Source organism: Electrophorus electricus, chromosome 13 (genome assembly GCF_013358815.1).
Source record: "Electrophorus electricus isolate fEleEle1 chromosome 13, fEleEle1.pri, whole genome shotgun sequence".
NCBI classification, from domain to species: Eukaryota; Metazoa; Chordata; class Actinopteri; order Gymnotiformes; family Gymnotidae; genus Electrophorus; species Electrophorus electricus.
Genome location: NC_049547.1, coordinates 8,550,721 through 8,573,530, shown reverse-complemented (window position 1 = coordinate 8,573,530; position 22,810 = coordinate 8,550,721). Strand labels below are relative to the sequence as shown.

At 39.3% G+C, this 22,810-nt stretch overlaps 1 protein-coding gene and 1 pseudogene across 1 annotated transcript; both read right to left on the bottom strand.

Moving 5' to 3' along the window:
- Positions 1-4,265: 4,265 nt before the first annotated feature.
- On the bottom strand, positions 4,266-5,541 carry LOC113571371 (annotated as a pseudogene).
- A 1,638-nt stretch (positions 5,542-7,179) lies between these two features.
- Positions 7,180-10,162, bottom strand: LOC113571382 (cytochrome P450 1B1-like). Its single transcript, XM_035533116.1, has one exon. It carries the CDS (start codon positions 9,885-9,887, stop codon positions 8,307-8,309), a length of 1,581 nt encoding a protein of 526 aa, XP_035389009.1. The 5' UTR covers positions 9,888-10,162; the 3' UTR covers positions 7,180-8,306.
- Positions 10,163-22,810: the final 12,648 nt, after the last annotated feature.

Here is a 22,810-nt window from a genome sequence, read left to right as displayed (position 1 = left end):
CAATTTCCACTCATGCCGAAGCCAATGGCCTTAAGCTTTAACCTCAGCTGCTGAGTTGAAGCTTTGGGATGTAGTCGATTTTTCACAAATTCATTACCATTGTCCCAGACCACATTTTCAGAAGGACCTTATTGAACACAGCAGTGGCTTGGCCATTGCTTCTTAAATTTTTCATATTTTGCTCTCAGGCTCTGTGTATTCTGGCCAGTGGTAAGGTGGCTATCCCTTATACAACAATAGTTAGGTCTTCTGACTTCCCCCTATATAGCTATAGTTACATCTTCTGACTTACATCTTTCCTGGCAGCCTTAGATCTAGAATGCAGTGTTGACTTACAATTGTCTACTTGGTTGTTATAAGCAATAGCCGAATTTTTCTGCTGTAACTCAGTTCTTGCCAGCTTTGTAATCGCTTTCAAGACCAGAACAAGTACATGTTTCTTGTTGAAAATAAAGAGTACAAAATGTGTGTGTGCCTGTTGCTTTACCAACTAGACACTCCAATATCTAATTCAATGTCTTTTTATGTCACATGTTGTCCCTAGTGTATCAGCAATTAATACAAATTGTAGCCTTTATTTAAATTCATTTGTGGTCATTTTTGAAAAATGCACAGCATTGTTGTCCTGCACAGGGTATGTCAACATAAACAAATGTAATAAGAAAATGTTTGTAGAATGTGGCAGTGCTGTAATTGTAATGTCAGTTGGAAGAACATGGTAATCCCTGTGCCTTGTTTATGGTTATGACATAATTCCACAGAGGGTTACACGGGGGGGGGGGGGGGGGGGGGGGGGGGGAAACAATTTCAAGCTGACCAGAGGAGCTTAACAATAAATTACATTGAGTTATGATTCAAATAAGCTGCACATTCATTTTGCGTTGTGTACAGTTTATTTCTTAGTATGATGAAATATCTAGTGTTAGAAACAGCCAATAAATCTGGAAGAACTGTGTTTAATTGACTTGAAACATTTAACATGTTGTGACATTTTGTGGCATTGTCTATATATGTCAGTACTAGAGTGCATATCAGGTTCACAGAAGAAAGCCAACATTTTATGTCTTTTAACAATGAATATACGGCTCAAATTTTATAGTATAACCTGCATATGATCGTGCTATTACCATATAAAAATGTTAAAAACTATGAAAACATATGAACACATCTTTTATGTTTACTGGAGGTTCATTTACCCAAATCTTTATTTATTCCTTGACTTCAAAGTGCTTGAAACTGGTTCTAGTTTGTATACAGAAATCCTTCTGTATGCTATTGGCGAACCCTTCTTTCTTAATGGCTGCCACTGAAACCTTTAAATTAAAGTTGTAAACATTAAACACTTCTTATTATGTGGCAAAGTCTGTGACGTGATAATGAGAAAAGGTTATTTTGCAGATCAATTTGAACATGTAGCCCTGTTTGTAGACCAGAGCAGATGTGCTATCTCAAGCAATGTTTATAAGCAAGTAATATATTTTATTTATACATGTAATTTCTGTTAGCTAGAGCTTAGTGTACATTATGACATCAGAGTACAATTGCAGTGAATACTGGACTGTGGGTAATAATGCTAAAATGAATCCCAGGCCCAGGAAGCCGTGTGCAGACACCCAGAGCTACGTTAGTAAAGCTGCATTAATGGTTTGTGTGTGATGAATGGGATGGGGTGGGAGGAGAGTCTCTCTAGTGGATGGCCACTGTCAGAGATGAATGTCTTTGGGGGCACAAAAATGATCAATCCTCCCTTTTGAAAACCCCTTTTAGTCAGACACACTCACTGCTTTGTTTGTCGAACCTAACAAGAGCTGCACCCGATATCATGCTTTAAACAGCTGGAGGAGGCTCAATGTTGGAGGATGGGGAGAATGGATGGTGCAACTTGTGGATTTTTTGAGAGCACGAATCTGCAGTAGGTTCGGGGGCCAAGAGGGGAGACATCGAGGAGAAAGACTGTTTTTCAGCAGAAGGGTTTCAAAGGAGTATATATGTGTGTGTGTGTGTGTGTGAGTGTGTGTGTGTGTGTGTGTGTGTGTGTGTGTGTGTGTGTGTGTGTGTGTGTGTGTGCGCGCTGGGGGAGTAGCCACTCACTCCATGACCTGCTCTCCCCACAAAGCTCTGTAGTTTCAGGCTGTACTGAATTAGCTGGTGTGAAAAGAAGACTCCCTCAGAGTCACCCTTCATTGCTATGATCTGCATGTAGCCCATAGCATACACACACTGAGGCTGTGTATATGTATGCATGTCTCTGTGTGTGTGTGTCTGTTTTAAGAGGTGTGTGGTAGTGGGTGAAAGGGAGTGGAAATATTAACTTAGTAAGTACATTGAGAATTCATGTTCACATGAATCCTGATCAGTATTTTTCCCAGTGTGTTTATTTTGGCAGAATGCCAGAGACCACATAGGCTGAACTGTACCCCAATGTTGGGGCTTAACAAGACTGGAAATAACATACTAGTTGAGACATATCAGAACAATTTCTAGTAGTTGAATTAACATGTGTGCATTTGTGTGTATAAGCACTCCCAAAACACTATTAATCATAACTGAGATGAATATAATAATATAAATCTTTTAATTCTAGGAAATCTTGATGCTGAATATGTATGAATGAAAAGTGACAAAGAAGCATAATACTGGGACTCATTGGAGGGTTCAGCTGATAATGCCAAATTTACAGGGACAGGGGTCATGCTAGAAGGCCTGAAACCAACAGAGTGTGCCAGCCAGTGAGCCAGTAGCAGTTCAACTAACTGCTTGACTTTGAAAAATGTCATGTTACCATATCATGTGAAATGATTTTACAGTATATACTAGTGTTAAATGTATATGTTGCTAGTAATGGCTTTGGCTTATGTTTCCTGCTGAGCATTTCTGAGTGAATTCTCAAATATGGATATGGATCATCAACAGCTCAAGGTCCTGCTGTTTCAGAGTGCAGAGCAGTAAAACCTAAAGCCATTCTCATTAATCTAAGAAATCTGCAAACTCAAACTGAGCCATGTATTATACTGGAAGCAGAGACTTGGACCGAACTGTGCAATGTGCACTACTTGATTTAATACCATTAACCTATTACAGCTGTCTAAATCTGAAAGGCATAAACATCATTACAGACACATTTTGACTGACCCCACAGTAAGATAGAGGTCACTGAAAACAGCCATTTATTAGCAAGTGGTGCTTAACGGGTCGTTGCTGCTTATGGTTCATCACCAGACAGAAAAGCCCTGACAGCAATTCCAAGCTAAAACAAACTCAAGTATACTTGTTTGATCTATTCTGAAACAATAACAACAGAGTGACGTTAGACACTGGGCTGTAATTTTTAAGTAATTGCTTATTCTGTGAGTGCTGCAATTCTATTGTTGCCAAAGCAGATCTCCAATATGTTAGCCAAGATATGCCCATGCTTGTATTCTATGAGATATGCTACATATTACATATGAGTTTGAAAAGAGAAAATCTGGTGTTGAGAAAAACGAGATTGGAGTAGCGCTGTCAAATCTCAGGCATTTTGGGATACTATTGTAGCATTAATGCTAAGAATGGTGAGTTCCAGTGACTGAGAGAATTATGTTTGTACTCTGTTTATTCTCCATATATTCCAGACAATCCAAAATCTGCTACTATTACTTACTTATAAAGAACTTGCATTCAAAAACTTGTATCAAAAATAATACTGTTCCACAATACATTTGTGACAGAAGATAAATATTTAAAGCAATTTTCACCTTCAAGTATACAATAGTGAGTAGCACTGCAGTTCTCAAATAAAAGAAAATACAGAATGATTTGCATCCACACTGGAAATCTATTCATAGGCATGCAAGATGCATTTATTCATTATATTTATCCATTAATTTATCCAAGATTCATATATCCATTCTCATTTCAGTCTATACAATGAAATTCCAAAATATACATAACAATAGAGAATTTAAATGTGCTCTGATTTTGTATTGCATCTTCAAAGGTTTGGAAGGTATTATTATCTTTTGCAACAATTATGGCAATATCACAGCTTTTAAAATATTTTCTTATATGGTTATAAATTAAATGCACAGGTATCTGTTGAACTTGTACAGCTGTTAATAGAAAGAAAATATTGGATGAGGTAATGCAAATTGTTTCTATGTTTCTTTTAAGAATTTTTAGAAAGCAAATGTACAAAGAAACCACAGGATTCACTAATACCGGCATAGTTTAGAGCATACTATTCATCTGTGAGCATCCTACATAAACACATATATGCATTTAAGATTTTATGCCACATTAAATAACTCTCCTCTGTAATTTGCAGCGATTGTACAGTTGAGTGTCTTCAGTGTTAACCCATATAAGCAGTTTATGCTTAATTCCTGAGAGCTGTCACTTTCAAAAGTCAACTGATGCAACAAGATGACAGCTATTAGAAATACTTCTACTTTTGCGATCTGATCACCACTGCACCTTCTTTTCCCAACAGAAAATATAATCTTGGTCAGTTCCTTGTCAAGGGCTCCACTGTTATCAAGGAATCTTGAAGGGTTGAAGTTGTGTGGGTCGTGCCACTTCTTGTGGTTGTGGCTGACAGACCACTGGTTGATGATAAGCACTATGTATTTAGGTATAAGGAAGCCTTCAATGGTCAAGTCTTGGGTGTTGGAGTGGGGGATGGTGATAAGCACAAAGCTACTGTAGTGCATGGTTTCATAGATGAAGGCATCCAAATGAGTCAGATTGGCCTCTGGGTCAAAAGAGTCCCTGTGCTCTACCACTGTCTTTCACAAAGTTTTAAGAACTCTTTGTTCAGGTCTTTGAAGTTTTGGAAGATGTTATGCACTGGGTTGGGGAAAGGCTGAAGACATGGCATGACAGTTGTCTCACTAAACATGTCCACCCTGCCCAGAAGAGTAATAAATTCTGGGTTATCATGGCTTTGTCATTTTCCAGAGCAGACAGCATAGATTATGTTAACGACAGCGACAGTCAGCTCATGTGAGGGACTAAAATTCCATGCCTCTGAGCTTTGTACCACAAATTTATGACTCAAGTCAATAGCTTCTTCCAAAATGTAATTCTTAAATAATTTTTTAGGTTGCTGAGGCGAACGCACGAATGGTGGACTGAGCTAATTTCTAGAGCATTCTCCATTGTTTGCTGTAAGTGCTGAATGTCAGCCTCTTTCCTCCAGACACTAACTGAAAAGACACAAATTTGGGTCTGCCTGCAAATTCAGTGCTGTGCTTTATCAGAGCTTTGCGTATGAGTAACATCTCGATTCAGTATCACTATGTTGTTGCAGCCGAGTTAGATCTAGTAGACATTGCCATACCTCTTTGCCAATTTATAGAAGGTTATATGGGGCATTTGGCCCAGCTGCATGGCATTTCCCACCACTAGCAGCCTCTTTTTGAGAGCAAGGTTCCGGATCCACAGGCATGCTTCCAGACAGAAGAGGAAGATTAAAGAAGCCATGAGAGCTGGTTGGACCTGCCTACTCCATTCCTTTATGATGCTGTTGCCCTTAAAGTCAAATTCTGCCTCTGATAATTCCATGCATGTTCCTAGATAAGATCTTGTAAACAAATCCTGAATGTGAATAAATATTTTTCTTTTTTACATTTTGAAAAGATTATAAAAGATCCTACACTTAAAAAACTTGCTTCAGCTTTTAAAACAGGAATAAAATTTTATTTCTGAAAGTTCTTAATGTGAAGAAAAAACATTTAAACACAGAAAAATAAAATAATGATTCTCAGACATAAGCACTTCGTGGTGTACTCCTGCTGTATGAGGGTCTTTCCCTAGATGACCAAATTAGAGGAATATAAGCTTCAGCCCTGACTGCCCTGTCTCTTATAGCCCTTTCTTATGGGAGGGCCTTGCTATGCAGGCTTTGTAGTATCACCTCTTTAGTTTCTCTCCCCTCCTATTTTAGAATAAGCATGGATTCCAGAACACATGTCTGGTTCACTTTTTAAGGCTGGCTTGTTCAAGATTGATGATTTTACAGTATGTACTAGTATCAAATATATATGTTGCTAGTAAAGTTCATAACCTACAGCAATTAAACTTTGGCTTGTTTCCTGCACAGCATTTCTGAGTGAACTCTCAAATATGGATATGGGTCATGAACATCACAAGGTCTTGCTCTTTCAGAGTGTAGAGCAATAAAACCCAAACCCATTCTTATTAATCTAAGCAATCTGCACACTCAGACTGAGCCATGTATTATATTGGGTGCAGAGACTTGGACCGAACTGTGCAGTGTGCACTACTTGATTTAATACCATTAACCTATTACAGCGGTCTAAATCCAAAAGGCATAAACATCATTACAGACACATTTTGAATGACCCCACAGTAAGGTAAAAGTCACTGAAAACAGCTATTTAGTAACAAGTATAGAGCTGATATAATTGTTATATCCCTTATGTAATGCTATCAAAATGTTAGAAATTAATATCATACCTTATTTAAAAAGTAACCCATATAAAACCGATTTTTAATAATGTGGGCAGTGAAAAGATATCACCTTAATTTGAAATATTTCCAATACACATACACATATATTTATTATCAGGTGTCAGAGGTGTAATGACTATGCCATATAAGCTTAATAAGCTAATATCATTTTAAGAATGGTGGCTTTGCCCAAAAATGTAAGCCCCTAAGAAAAAAGTAGAACAGTTGCTAGAAAGATTGAGTATAAAAATATGCAAAGAAACAATACAACAATTGCTACCTGTTAAAATGATTCATGGGGCTGTCTTTAGATTTGGGTTACAGGGGTTGTAGGCATTTAGATGTGGTAATGGCACAAAAGTTGTTCTGGCAAAAATATTGTTCAGGTCATCATAATTGCTTTAGTGATTATGAAAAAGTCACTGTATTATTAGTGATTGTGAGTAGGTTATCAATCAATCAATCAATTAATTAATTATTAATAACACCTATTTAGCGCTATTCTCATGCCCACAGATGCTTTACAATCAATATTAAATGTTATATGAAGTGATAAATAGAACTTTAGCAAGTTAGTGAACATGGAACCCTTTTGTATTTTTGAAGACTACAGACCTTCTTGCTTATCATTTGCTTCTGGCTGTGGAGATCTGTTGATATGTTACCAATGGAAATTGAAATAACAGAAGCTTAAGGAACAAGGAACACATTATATAGTTTAATTCAAGACAGAGGAGAGGAGCTACATATTCATATTTCAAATATTACTTTTATTTCATTCACTTCACAATTAGCTTATTTTCAAAGAATAGAGCCAAAGCAATACAGATATTGTATAGCTGTTTACTCAAACATTCAAAAAAATAGTTTTGTTCCATGGCTTCAGAATAGTGTGGCATGGCTTGCCAAGCACTTCAGAAACATTAGGTGTGAACATTTTTAATATAATATGTATTACACACTTTAAAACGTGTCTTGGGTAGCTGTTTGAGTTGGAATGACAGGTAAAATATAAATTCAGGGCTTGGGAGCAATTGAGGCTTTCAGTAGCTCCACTCAGCCTGTATCTGGACAGTACAGTTCTCAGTATTGAGCTACAAAACAAAGTTACCTCACTTTCATTTATTCCAGTGATGTAATATCTCATTTACTGCATGATGACTACTATCTCATGGTCATTAGCTTCTCAATAATACAAATGATCATAGTCAATAATCAATGCAGGGGATGAATTAATTTCACTTGGGTACAGTAGGGGGTGTTAGCTATAAAATAGATATTAAACACTTTGAAATGCCTGAAATATCTCTGTTTGTGTACTTCTAAACCACAAGTTTTAATGCAAGTGAAAGAAAATGCATTAATATACTGCATCCCCTTCAAAATGAGGGAGCTAAAACAGGTAGTCAAAGCAGCTCTCCTCAAATATTCTCAAGTACACAATACTTTGATGACTGATCAATGTTCATGTTGACAGTTAGTCACTGTTTGACCATTTTTAATTTGGAAACCCTGCTAATATTGTTTAGTTATAAAAATGAATACACAGTGCGAAATTTTATAATATTTTGGAGAGATGGAGACTGTTTCAGTTTCCTTCAACTACCTGACAAAATACATCACTTCATATAAATGTAACAAAAGTTTTTTTCCCCATTTAAAAAAGTTACACGTTGCAAACAAAAATCTGTGAATAATCATTAAATATTATTTAAATATGTAATTTCTACACAACAGCATTCAGTGCATGTTTATTAAATACTCACTATTACATGTTATATATTTGCAAATGGTTCAGTTTTTTCTGGCCTTGAGTCACAAAAACAAAGAAATGGCGATTTAGGATCTTCATTGTTTCATGCTGGTGACACAAGGCCAAGGAGCTTTCCTCTGAGCTTTGCTGTAATTGTGTAGTTGAGAGGCTTCAGAGCCAACCCATATGAGCAGTCCATTGTGAGGGCTTCAGATGGGTTACTCTCAACTGTGCATTGGTGCAACAAAATGGCTGCGAGTAGGAAGACCTCTGTTTTGGCAATATGTTCGCCAATGCATCTCCGCTTACCTGTGGAGAAGATCATCACACTGTTGATCAGGTCCTTGTTAAGGGCCCCATTTTCATCAAAGAATCTTGAAGGGTTGAAGATGTGTGGGTCCTGCCATTTCTCTGGGTCGTGGTTGACAGACCACTGGTTGATGAACACCACTGTGTCTTTAGGGATGAGGAAGCCATCAATGGTCACCTCTTGGGTGGTGGAGTGGGGGATGGTAACAGGCACAAAGCTAGTGTAGCGCATGGTTTCATAGATGAAGGCATCCAGATGAGCCAGATTGGCCTTGTCCTCCACTGAGGGCAGTCTGTCACAACCCACCACTTTATCAATCTGCTCCTGGAGCTCGGCCTGTATGGCTGGGTACTTGACTAAGAGCAAAAGTATCCACTGCATGATTGTGGAAACAGTATCCTGCCCTGCACCAATGAGGTCAGTCACTGTTCCCTCCACAAAGTCTTTGGTCAGTGTGATGTTTTTCCCATGCTCAATCACACTGATGATGGCATCACTCATATCTCGAGTTATATCAGGGTTGTATGTGTCCCTGTGCTGCACCACCTTGTCTTTCACATAAGCAAAGAACTCATTATTGAGGTTCTTGAAGTTCTGGTAGACACTGCGCACAGGGTTAGGGAAGAATTGAAGCCAGGGCATGACATCCACCAGGCTCCCAGCACCCACTGTCTCTCCAAACCTGTTCACTCTGCCCAGAAGGGTCCTAAACTCTGGGTCTTCATGTCCATAACGTTTCCCAAAGCAGAGGGCACAAATGACATTGGCAGCAGCTACTGTGAATTCATGTGAGGGATTGAAATAGTGCCCATCTGTGCTCAACCTGAGAAAGCTCTGCACCATATCCATAGCCTCTGCCACCACATGCTGCTCAAATACTTTCCTGGTTTGGCTGTTAGCTGAAGAGAAAGCCCGCAAGGTGGACTGAGCTATTTTCCTGTGCATTTTCCACTGTTCGCTGTAATTGCTGAATGTCATGCTTTTCCCTCCAGAGACCAGTTGAAAAGAGATGAATTTTGGTCTTCCTGCAAACTCTGTGCTGTGTTGTATGAGAGCCTGGCGTATGGCTACATCTCCATTCAGTACTACTATGTCGTTGCAGCCAAGTCGGATCTGGTAGACATTGCCATATTTCTTTGCCAGCTTAGAGAAGGTGATATGTGGCATTTGGCCCAGCTGCATGGCATTTCCCACCACTGGCCAGGCAAAGGGCCCCGGCAGCCTCTTTTTGAGAGCAAAGTTCCGGATCCACAGGCATGCTTCCAGACAGAAGAGGAAGATTAAAGAAGCCATGAGAGCTGGTTGGACCTGCCTACTCCATTCCTTTATGATGCTGCTTCCCTTCAAGTCAAATTCTGCCTCTGATAATGCCATCTTCTAATGCCGATGGAATATCCCTATTCTTTTTCTCACAATAGAAAATGTAATGTAATTATTGAGTTCCTCACGGTGATTTGATTAGCAGATGTGTTCAGAGAAAGTAAAAACAAAATGAATCCTCAAATAATAGTTTCTTTCCCACCTTCAGTTATTTTCTCAATGGGCAAAAGTCAAAGTCAGATTCAGATAATTTGAGTTTCAGCATCCACAGACGATTCACAGAATTTACTGCTCTGCAGTTCTTTTCTATAGTGGATATATGTTTTCTGTTCAGCTTTTCAAGTCACTAAGCTGAAAAGCGTTGTGATTGTCTTTTATATATGTTTGTAGCACAGGGGCCGGGCTCGATACTATGCTCTCACTCCTCCCATAGCAGTAGCCTCGGAGAGCCGGTTATATTATCTCCTTGTCAAGGGACATCAGTGCGCGCCGCGCCACAGGAAACAACCGCATACTGGAAGAAAGGACAGACCGCAGCTTTACCTTTAAAAACATTCAACAGACCTTGTTCATCGCAATTTTCGTGCCTGTGCTCGCGCTCTCTCACTCCTATGGACAGTTTTATGTTGACGCAAAACCTGTATGGAACTGGAGAAACTCCGAACAAAATGCTCACGGTTTGTTTTAGCTGCTCACGTCAGATCTAAACTGTTATAATCGCAGACAGATTTACAAATATATAATACACGCTTCGTGTATGTTTGGCAACGGAATACAATGTAATTGTATGACTTTTCTCACTGCTGTTTCATTTTTAGAATTTACGTACTGCATTGTCCTTTTATCAGTGTTTGGGCTGGACACACAAGATTACGATGTTATTAGATATGATACAATCTACTAAAATCGTCTCTCTAAAATTAAGGATAATTTATGCTTAGCTGTAGACCTTCTTTGGTAGTGACGTAAACATGCAACTTAAAATAATACAAACCTGAATAAAATCACTTCTGAAAGCGATTATGGAAACAAGCTTTGAAGTTGCCACTACAGGTTCTCAGAGTTACGCGTAGTATTAACTTTTACAAGAGCTCACATTTTTGTGACTGCATTCAAATTATTTGAAAATGTGTTAGCTAATGTGCTCTTTTACTGCAAATAAACGTGCTGTTGGCATTATCTCAGCAAAACATTTAGCCATCTTAAATTAAGAAGTAGTGCCTTTACGAAGGTAAAATGTATACATTAGATCTGTAAAACATAATAAAGCTTCACAAATGCTTTATAGTGGCTATGAAACGCGTCTGTTACATTTGTTACATTGCTGGTAAAATGTATGTAATGAGGTTAGTTACATTTTTTTGTGTTAGTTTCATATAATAATTGTAAAAGGTAAAATCCTGATGACTGTATGCACACAAGTGTATAGTCATATCCGCAATATGCGCTTGTCAGTGTACCTTAAATGGCCGGCAGTCAACAAGTGACTCCGTGCTTTCCTTTTTCACTCAAATAAGACTGAAGATCAGGTAACGGTTAACTTTACTCAGGCGCCCCCAAGGACGTATTAAACTGGGATAGGTGGGGGCAACCTTAAGTAACCTTAAGTCCAGTGATACTGGATTTAAGGTCCAGTTTCTAGGTCTGACCAGTAGCACATGAAACTGCAAACTCAGCAATGTATTTATTATGGCAGTGCTAGACTTCATATGTATAACAAAACATCTGTCTCTATAGTAGCTAATAGCATGAAAGATTTCCAGTCAACTATGTTTATGCTTTTGTGTTAGGAAGGACATATCTCAGTCATCAATAATATGTGCACTTGGCACATGATATAAAGTGAAAATGTATTAATTATGTAAATCACTGTAATAACTTCTATTAGTCTTTTAGCCAAAAGGCTACATTGAATTCCTGAGGCAAAATGTTTCTTCCCTCAGAGCCAGAGAATACATTAGTGTTTCTTGTACCTCAACAGCAGTGGAGTTTATTTTTGCAGGAAGTTAATAGCTGTAATTGTAGGCACTAAAACATTTCCTAAGTGAGCCAGTGAGTTTATGGGGACAGAGTCTACTAATAACCTTAAATTGTTATTCCCTTTTACAACCATCTGTGTGTGTCTCTCTATCTACACACATTAAAGTAGCTACTCGAATTAACCATTTTTATCCCTTTATTTTATTATTCATGAATTTCACCTGGCATCTTGAGACAGCTTATGGAATCCTCCACTTGAACAATTGCACAGTATTTGCTTCCCACACACAGTCACAAAACTTTGCACTTTGCTTATTGATCTATTAATTTAACTACAAAGTTACTTCATCTTAAGCCATTAACCATTTACCAAACCTCAGTACTTTTAGGTTTCAAGTTCTAGGCATAAAAGTATTGTGCTGATAAATTTGAGGAGAAATGTAGATGACACAGTTATGTAAGGGTCCTAAAACAAAACCCATATGAAAGGGTTTTTATCATTGGTTTACTGGAAAAATGTCACATATAACATTAACCATGTAGTGTAGTGCAATAACATTGTACAATGTTACTGTACAAGACAAGAAAAAGAAAACATCCCTTTTCCCAGAAACTATCCTTAGCGCTATCACACTAAGAAGCATCAGTAATGGGTCAACAAAGAACTTTGTGCAAAAATAAATAAAAATCATCCTGAATAAATAAACAAATATGTCCTGCACAAGATTCCTTCTGAAATCAAGACTTAGAAGAGATTATTTTGATGGGGACCACTGCCATGGGTGGGGAATAAACACTTTATCCAGATGATACACAAATGAAAAACCTATGTTGCTTAATAAAGTATTTCCTGTTACGTCTTTTTTCTAGGGTATCCTTCTATGTAGTATTACAGCACAATGCTCTTCTCCTTCTTCCATTCTATACACACATGGCCTCTTGTGTTGCCATTAGGACTATTCAAAGCCAGACAAGGGGTGTGTGTGTGTGTGTGTGTGTGCACTTGCACATGCATGTCTGGGTGTGTGTCTTCCATGTGGCTGCCATGTTTGCCTGTGATTATGCCCTGTAACCTGACTGTGAATATCTGGCTTAACCCCAGGCTGACTCTCCTGGGCATTGGGAGTGTGGGTGGGGGGGATTTCAAACCCTGGCAACGTGGAGCATGCACAGACATGTCTCAGAGTGGACACGACCTGTCCGGCTCTGGAGCTAATCATTGTTTATTAGTCTCATTTCCACTTCTGAGAGCTACTGTCACACATGGCCCAGAGGATGGAGGGAAGGAGGGTATAAGATGATGAAAGGAGAGAATAGGAGGGTAGGAAGCCTGGGGTCCAATAGGCAGGTTAGGGGCTCAAGAGACATTGGCTGGGGGGCTCTTTAAAATCTAGTCAATCACACCTTGGATCTTTCTGATGAATTTAACAGGTGTCGAACATTATGGGTTTCCATAAAGCCATGCCCTGGTTGAATCACTACCAGAAATATATAAGGAAGCATGAAATTATCAGCATGAAATGGGTATCAGGAAATAATTGCTTAAAATCACAACATCTGTTTCTGGTTATTCTATGCATTTGTCTCATATTCGGATGTATTATTTAGGCATTAATCCTAATGAGCAGACTCTGTTACATCTCTGCACAAAATGCTTATTTGAAATCAGTTTGCTTAAGGGACATTGACTGTTCAAAGTAGAATAAAATTAAAATAGGGCAGGTGTAATTTTTAAATGTAAATACAATGAATATATATTTATGCAAACAGATTTTCAATTAAATCTACAGCTATTATGACACTGTTAAGAATTTTTTGACATCTGATTCTGGAATGTTGAAATTTTGTAACCTGTAACATTGCATCAACAGGATCAGGATGTCTCTAATGCCAGATGGGTGGGACAATATAGATGTCTTGTTCTTCCATTCTGGCCTATCAGTGCCCAGCTTTTGACTCACCAACCACCTGCCTCATCCCTTCTGTTTCAAATCCATTCCTGACACCCCCTACTTGTCATAACCTACATCTGTGACTTCTTTATAGGTGCATTATATACACTCAGCAGCCACTTTATTAGAAATCCCTTCAGTTGTACAGTTAGAGTCTATAGCACATATGCTGACAAACATAACAGTCTCATGCATTCTCTCGCCCCTCTGATGAACTGTGCAAAATAGCATATAGGCTAATGTCTGTAATTGCACACCTATAAAATGCACCTATAAGATAGTGAATAAAGTGGTCAGTAAATGCAGGAACAGAGTATATGTTTCTTTTAAAGTTGTAAATATACAGTCCCGAGCCACTTTATTAGAAACATCTACACTGAAGGGCAATCTTGTAGGTCTGAATCTATAACCCATCTATTGCCAGCCAGAGTTTGTGTCATCTATCCTTGCAGAAGACCATAAGTCCAATGTTCACATAACACATTTTTGAGTTATGGACTCCTATCGGCAAGGACCACTATCAGTACAACCGCATCACTACAATGTCAGTATTAATACTGCATTCAGAATATTTCACAACTTAATGTCCTATCCTATTAATCCTGTGGTTACAAGGTTAGGGACAGATTGTGATTTTTTCATGCCAACAAAAGTGTACTAACCCACATAAAAGGCACAGACAGCTGTACAGAAGGCGCCAGTAAGTGTAGGTACATGGTAAGTGTTTCAAATAATGTAGTCAATTTATGGATCTAATTTTTGTCCATTCTTTCTGAAGTCCACATGTCTTAGTATCTATTGCTGTGTATCTATTGCCTGTTATATAGTAACCTAATTGCTGGATTTCAACTTGATTGTGTATTGTCACCCCTGTATGCTGGTAATGCTTCTCAGTAAAGCTGTCATATGGAAACAGAATGCATGTCTCTCTTGATCTTGGTATGAGTGTGTCAGGTAAAAGCCGAGTTGCTGGAGTTTTTACATGCTTCAGTGCTAAGAGTGAGCTACCATCCTAAATAGGCAGCGGTGGGTAGTGTTATTAATCTGTTACTATGCCTAATAAGTCTTAGTCATCCTCCACATCATTGTCAATGCACTGTTTCTTACAGTGGGCCCACTACTGCCCGGATATTTCTGAATGTCGGCCCACTGTCAGCTCAGAATTTATTTCAGTGATTGTTATCAGGATGTAAAAACAGGCTATGTGTTATTTTTTTTTTTAAAAGGAGAGAAAACAAAATCACTTATATCAGCTTAAAGGCACTGATGTCCATAGCGAGCTTGATTTGAATGCTACACATTTGTGTTTGGTCCAGAGCAGCTTTAAATACCCCACCCAACAGGTTTAGTTGTAGATAGAACTTACTGTCCATATCTGGTTGAGCTCATTTTCAAAATTCTTACCAGCCTGGTTTGAATTTGGTTTTCATAGGAATTTGATTTGAATGAGTAAAACATGTTAAAAAAAAGGGGGGAAAGTATAAAATGTAATGAGTGAAAAAAAATGCAGCAAAACATTTTTCCAGATGACCTCAAATAAATATATCGCTGTGTTTCTGTAACGATTGCACACATGAGAAAAGGATCCAGTTGTAGAGGTTTTATTTCAGCAACCAAACTACTACGTGCAGTAAGACAGGTAAGCATGGTCGGGTCGGGGTCGAAGCACAGGGTAGTGATCAGGAGGTATCCGAGGGTCAGGCACGAGTCAATAACCGGGAATGCACTAGGGTAGCCTAGGATGAGGAAACGCTCGGTACGCCACATAGGTAAGCAATACTTCGCGACTAGTATATGGGGAGGAGAATCTTATAAAGGGGTTGGTAATGAGGGGAATAGGAATCAGGTGTGTGCTAGAATTCCGGTGAGTCATATCGGGGGTGAGTGCGAGTGTGCGTGCTGTGCGGGGCTGAGGGTTGTTCCTGGGGTTCGTAACAGTTTCACTGCTTTTAAAAGTAAAATTATTATTCGGTTCAGTAACAGGTATTTGCAATGTATTATCTTACACACCCACCTGAAGCTAATGGCTCAGATATAATTAGCTCACTCAAAGTAACCAAATGAAGAGCTGGACCTTACCAAGTTGCCAAGGTGCTAAGCAAGCGCCGAGGTGACAGTCTTCTTTTGTTTTAATGCTGTTTCGGCTTTCAGATATAGTTTACTATGGCACTGTTCAGGCTGAGACGATAGAAAACAGCCGGTGTTACTCAAGTAATATATCAAATGATCAATATTTAAAACTACAGTCTATTCATAGGCAAATGTGCTCAGAATGAGGTTCCCTGATAGGTATGAAATACATTCAACAGTTCACTAGCTTGACCTTGCCATGTCATTTTCATTATGTAAATCTGATGGCACACTGAAAACGTTTGTGCATTTTGCAAGCTGCTCCGTTTATCCTGACTTCACATCCTTTAGGATGGGGGAATGTCTTTCACAATTCTCCCAAAAGACCACTGAACAACAGGAACGTATGGCTCCACTGATAAGAACTGCACAGAGGGCAAGACTCCTAAATGCCCTGAGATAGCAATTGAGATCACTTGTAATAATAGAGTAGAATGTGCACTGTTTTGTCAGAACTCTTGGTCAATAAGGCAATGGTATATAAATTTCCTAGATGTAATATTGATGGATTGGTCTGACTCAGGGAAAAAAGTTAAGCACAATTTTACTCATAGTCCACAGTTACCAATATGGACAAACTTCAAAATCACAATGTTATTTGTTACTGTTACAAGTTGGATTCATGATTGAAACAAAATAATAAATTGCTCTTTTTTAATAGAAAAATAAAAGGTAGTAATTGAAGAAAAATTGTTTTTACAGCCAACAAAGAATATTATTTTGATTATGGTGAATTCAAAGCAGAACAGTATGGTATGGTATAGTATGGTATGCTAAGACTGGTTTCAGCAGTGTTTTTGCCATTAGGGGTTTATTTTTCTTCATCGTGCTTTTCAGCCGTATAGTTATTTTTTTGTTGCTGCAGATCTTGCTGTGTAGGCTACATCTATTCCTTGATTACAGTCACTGCACTGTGTGCCAAATTACATATAGTAGGCTATAGTTAATGTACTGTGACTGAATTACTCCCTACTCAGTTTTAACATCTTCCACTATGCCTCTTTGCTGTCTCTTGTAACTCCCTGAACTAGCCACGCACAAAATTACAGTAAAGCTAATAGAGAAATTCTGTTCTAAAAAACTATCACTCAAAACACTAGCTTATTTTTATATCATGGGTGTGTGTATATATTATATGTAAAGCAATATGATTAAGTTATTGCTATTGCTACATTTTAAATATTTTTACTCACCTAGTCTAAATTTTGGAATCACCTTCCTAAGCTAAATTTGATTGAATATTGTAGCCTCCAAATATTAGTCCATAATTATTAGTCTTTTTAAAACATCAGTTTCTCTCCCTTATAACTAGTTCAAAGCTTCAGAATCTCTTTATGTGCTCTCTCCTCCTGTGTTTGTGTGACACTCTATCCTCTTGAGGTGCCGCTGCCCAGTGTACTATATTATGTATGACTGTTTGTTCCCTTTCCTGCTAGTTAGTGCGTGCTAGGGAGCGGGCTATGATGAGTTTGCGTGCCATGTGGGTCTAGTGTGCACAGATCTTGGTCACTGGGCCTCGACCTCCCTGGGGAACAGGGGCTGGAGATTCTGTGAAGAGATTAAAATGAGACAGAGAAGGGGTAGGGGGCGGTTACTGTGAAAAATGGCTTCCAGATGACCCCTATTTCATGTTAGTTTAGCTCATCTGTAGCTGACTGATGGTCATGGTATACATAATTACATAATGAAGTATTCGGCAGTGCAGATGAGGTTCTGTGTAATCGCGTTTGGTACATAACTGTGTGGCACATTGCATGTCTCCCCTGTCTCCCCAGGATTGAGCCAAACATTCCTGCAAGGTCACACGGGCTCCTGTGGTAATGTGGACCCCTGTGTCTTTGCTATGAAGGGCAGAGAGTAATATCAGTGTTGCACTTGTTTTGACAGTTTTGTATTTTCCCATGTGAACTGAAATGGCCCACTGTCAAAAAGTGTCAGTATTTTAAGAGCATGCCATATTTCTCATATTGGTCTTAGCAAGGCAAGACCCCATTACCATTCCACAAACACACGCAACTAGACACACTCAAAGATGTTGACTCAATGTGGATTCTTAGTTGACCAAGCATGGAACTCACATCTTGTGCAAATGCCATGTTAATTTTTAAATAATGATTTTCCACATATATATAATAAACCTCACTTCCAACCTGAATTTCAGCACAGCAAACATATATATCACCAGTACCTCTAATGCAAGATGGTCTTATTTTAATAATTACCAGCGCTGTGTTGTGTTACAAGAAACCAAAGAAGAAACATGTACTATGCCTTGCAACAATATGTAACATTTTGTCTCTTGTACTATTACAAAGTAATTTAATTGAAGCACACACTGGGTGGGTAACCCCTCTCATTCTAATCTTTATTTCTAACATATCTCTCCATGAATACAATAAAAAACAAAGGACTACTGGGACAGACATGAACACAAATCTGATGCACTGATGAGGTTTTCACTGCTGTTGACAAGTATGGAACAGATACCATGACATTTTTATTATTACATAATGACCTTTATACTATTTTATTCCTCAGAAATTGAATCAATCTCAGATTTGGTTTCTTTGCTCAAAGAGAATCTACTTTAATAGAAATAAATGCAAATCCTTCAAAAACAAACATTACAATCCTAACTGGACTGGTGAACTGCATGCCTGCATCTAGTACATGCAATTTTAAGAGGACTGCATCCTGATATTTTTCTGACGCTATAGACTACAACCACCACATAATTGGTCTGCAGCATGCAGTATGTGGGTAGCCTAATGCAACTCTAAGGGGATTCAACTTGTGCGCAACAGGTGTGCAGACTCTGGCAAGGGCCAGGGTATTTAAAAGAGTGTGGGAAATACTCTTCTGGAAACCAAGTACGTATTTTTCTATAGCTCCTAGGTATAGCTCCTCAGGGTTGTGTCCTAAGCCCCCTGCTCTACTCACTGTACACCTACGACTGCGCAGCCATTTCCAGCTCCACCATCATTGTCAAGTTTGCTGATGATACCGTCGTCATAGGCCTGATCTCATACAACGATGAGAGGGCCTACCTGGAGGAGATTAAACACCTGAAAAAGACGTGAAGAAGAACTGAGAGGAAGCGCAAAACTATTGGAATTAACGCTGTTGCCTATGTTGCCTTCAAGTCATGTCGGAAATATGATATTTACGAGATGAGCATACATGAACACCACCTTCCCATTTTTCAGTGATAAGGGCCTGCCTGACATACTTATGAGGCCATGAGCTGACTGCACCATGACCACTGCTGCGCATGCTCTCAGTGTGTAGGCAGGACATGCCCAGCAGGTGACAGGCAGGTGGAGGGCCTGCACCAGGACACACTAGGACTACGCCCCGCTCCAGCACCATCCGATTCCCTTGATGCTTTAGTTTGTGTGATGAGTCCGCCTATTTCCTCAGCCTGCAAAGTCCTTGTGCACAATAATTCTATAGGTGTATCGATAACAATTGTACTTAATAATCTTTTTTTGGTTCAGCCCTATGTACTCAGAAGTTCATTTACCAATAGCTTGTCTTTATAAATTGTCCTGCTCTCTTCACAGTTGAAATGTGCATTTAGTGGCCTGTTCATGTACTTGTACCTGTTTTGAAAACAAGCAAGGGAAAATCTGGATATGGATATTTTGTATATATAAATGAATACATATCAGTTTATGTTGTTTTCATTTGTGTTTGTAATATTTACAAGGGTATTTACAGTTATATTAAAAGCTTTAAGGTCACATATCCTTTGGACTAATCCAGGCCACATATGAAAGGCCATTAAGGGTTGACACAACACACATACCTCTGGTACTGTCACTCAGCTCACTTCAAAATATAATAATGGTGCCAACAGTTTGATTAGAATTAACAATTCACTGTAAAAAGTATGGCAGTGTATCTGGTACAGCTGTAGAATAGGTGTAGATAACAAAGTGATCACTCAGTGAGTCACCAGTCTGAAAGAAAAAGTAAATTAGTGAATAAACACAGTTACTGGCCTTTATGGCCACTGCCCAGACCATGGAGATGTGCTTGCAGAGGTATAGACATGAATGTGCCAAAGCCATGGGTGGCTTTCTGCAGTAGTGCAGTCATGCAAGTGCTCATGGCTGTACATCCTGGCAGCACTCCACAGGCCAGATTGAGATTGAGGAATATTTGTGCTTTGAAACAACGCTTGAACTTGTAATCTTGCTTGGAATGACACAAGATTGTGAACAGGAGAAAAGAATTAAGGATTAAGAAGCTTGAAGAACATGTGAATGTAAATCCAGCACTATAGTGACCCATTTTTCACACTCAGCCCCATAAAGTGCCCATTACACATGGCACAGAATGTGTTAAATTTGTCTTCAGTGAAGGAAGGAGTTTACTTCACGTAGCCTTTTCTACATTTATTTTTGTCCAGTATTTATGATGTCACATGTTACATAACTAGGTGTTCTGAGAGCTGGTCTAGGTCCTGATTTGCCAGTGCTCCTCAGGATGCCAAAAATGCCTTCTGTTGGAAAGTAAAGCTTCAAATTAATAAACTTCAAATTAATAAGCCAGAAACAATCTCTTAATATACTTTACACAAATGGGTGTTCAACACAACCAGGACTGTAATAATCTCCAGTGAGCAGCAGAACTGATCGGGCAGATTAACTAGTTCAATCTATTTTTAGAAAAGGCCATGGTCTGGAAATTTGAGACAGGCTGCCTGGGACACCATGCAACTCACAAATCTGTGTGCTAAAAACAATTTGGCTGCAGTCAATTCCCACAGCTCGTGGCTAGAGAGAGCATATACCATGTCTGCCATGTTTTCTCATGCATGTGCATAGCACAGAGGGTGCGGAATCTCTTCTCTATGATTTGCGACAGCCAGTTGGAGACCACCGTGTTGCAAATTTTCACGTGGCAAGCATGGAGACATGTAATTCAGGGACTCTCTGTGGATGACAGCTGCTCTCGAACACAGATGCGTGTTGACTCATCCCCAAGCACGTAACAAGTCCCATCCATCCTTTAGAACAAGTACTCTCTTGTCAATCTTCATGTACTGGTCTCTCCACAGCTAGCATGCTTGTACCAGTATGAATATGCAGCATGAGCATACTTTTAGATTATTAACGGCAGTTAGTAGAGTAGCTTCAGTCTAAAACTGCTGTAATCTGTACTTTACTCAGTCTTTTCTCACTGTCCATCCTTCTGCATTTGGTTGAGGTGACAAGAGTATTTCATTCTCTACCTATAACTGTTGTCATCCATTTGGCTTTGGGTGGCCAAGGCTGTAGGTGACTGTCCTGGAATGTATTCCTGTCAAATAGCATGCCATAGAAACAAGACATGGTCCCATTTCAAGGAGTTCACTAAATAACTTCTCATTTCCCAGTGCTCAACAGGACTGTAAATATAAGTGGCACTGTCTCTCTTTGGTCATTTTAGTGTTGTGCCTCTTCATGGGAACTGAGTGAGAGAAGGGCAACAGATGACATGACTGCACATTACAACTAGTAAAAGGACCCCCCCCCCCCCCATTTATAAGGCATTTGTCCATGCAGGATTTATGTAATATAAACAAATGAAGTTCATACCCTGTGCCAGTTAACAGACACATGGTTAGTGATTGTTTTAAGACAGTGTTTGTCATATGGCCTAAAGTTTTGTCATATGGTTTGACAATGGCCTAAATACAGGTTTAAAGGAAAAATGTTTGCTCCCCCATGCCACAGATTCTCATTCAGTTTCCCTAATTTAATAATGGTGTAATAGTGTATATGTTCTTTCTCTAATGCCTTTATTGGCTACCTTTAACTAATTATCAAGAGAGCTAATTGAAATAGAGAGCAATACACGATAATCTCAATGAAAATAAATCGGATAACAGTAGCCATTCTATATTTATGTACATGTGAACATGAACGTCAAAGCAGTATAAACATAATTTTATGCTGTATTATGTATCTCCAGGAGTGGATATGGTCATCCCTACTCTAGAGTAGTGAGATGATCAGGTTGGTGAAGTATGCAAACACTGTCCTCCTGACAATGAGAACAGATTCCAAAGAGAACAGCAATCTTCCATAATGTATTCCATATGTGCCTTTTGGAGACTTAAATGCTTGGTGCACCTAACATCTGGCAGAGACCACCTATGGCCATTCTAAAGCTGTTACTTTATCTTTACTCTGCGTGGAGGGGTTTTGTTCCAAAGCAACACCCAAATAGCAGGTTAAATTGTGAACTGGATCTAAATCTCTATTCCCTGTAGACTTTGATCTCAGCAGATACACACATTCTTGCTTTTCAGTGCCCAGTTACCATAGCCACTGTTACCATTCAGAGATTCAAGAGTGTCTCCAAAACTGAGAGCAGCTGATTTGCTCAGTCTCATTGTTAGACTAAAATTATCGAGAGAGAGAGAGAGAGAGAGAGAGAGAGAGAGAGAGAGAGAGTGTTCAGGGGGGATTGTTTTCTTTAGCCCTTTTTGCCCATTCAGCAGTGCTAACAGGCTTTGATGGGATGGCCGTTGCATGACAAGGCACCTCTGGGCCTCTGTGTGAGAAGTCTCAGCCTTGGTCATGAAGGCTCCTGCCATGTTTGCGTGACTGGGTCCCTCCCTTCTGTCACCTCCTGCTCCCCCCTCCTGCTGAGCTCCTCTCTGTCCCCTTTCACGACCTTGTTAGGCAGTGTGCCGCTGGTTTATTTACTTTGGGTCTTTGCCCACCACATTCAGTCAAGGAGTGATTGGGGGAGCTTGGAGCACAGGGGAGTTAGAAAGAGGGCGTGAAAGGGAAGTCAGTTGGGGGTGGGGTGGGGTGGGGTGGGGACACAGTAGTGCAACAATCTGCAGAGCATCATCCCTTCCACTGCATTCTGACAGTGGGTGCAAATGTCTGTGCATGCCCGTGCACATGTGTGGGC

Excerpts from the sequence above, each read along its gene's own strand:
- LOC113571382 (XM_035533116.1), bottom strand. The coding sequence starts at position 9,887 with ATGGCATTATCAGAGGCAGAATTTGACTTGAAGGGAAGCAGCATCATA.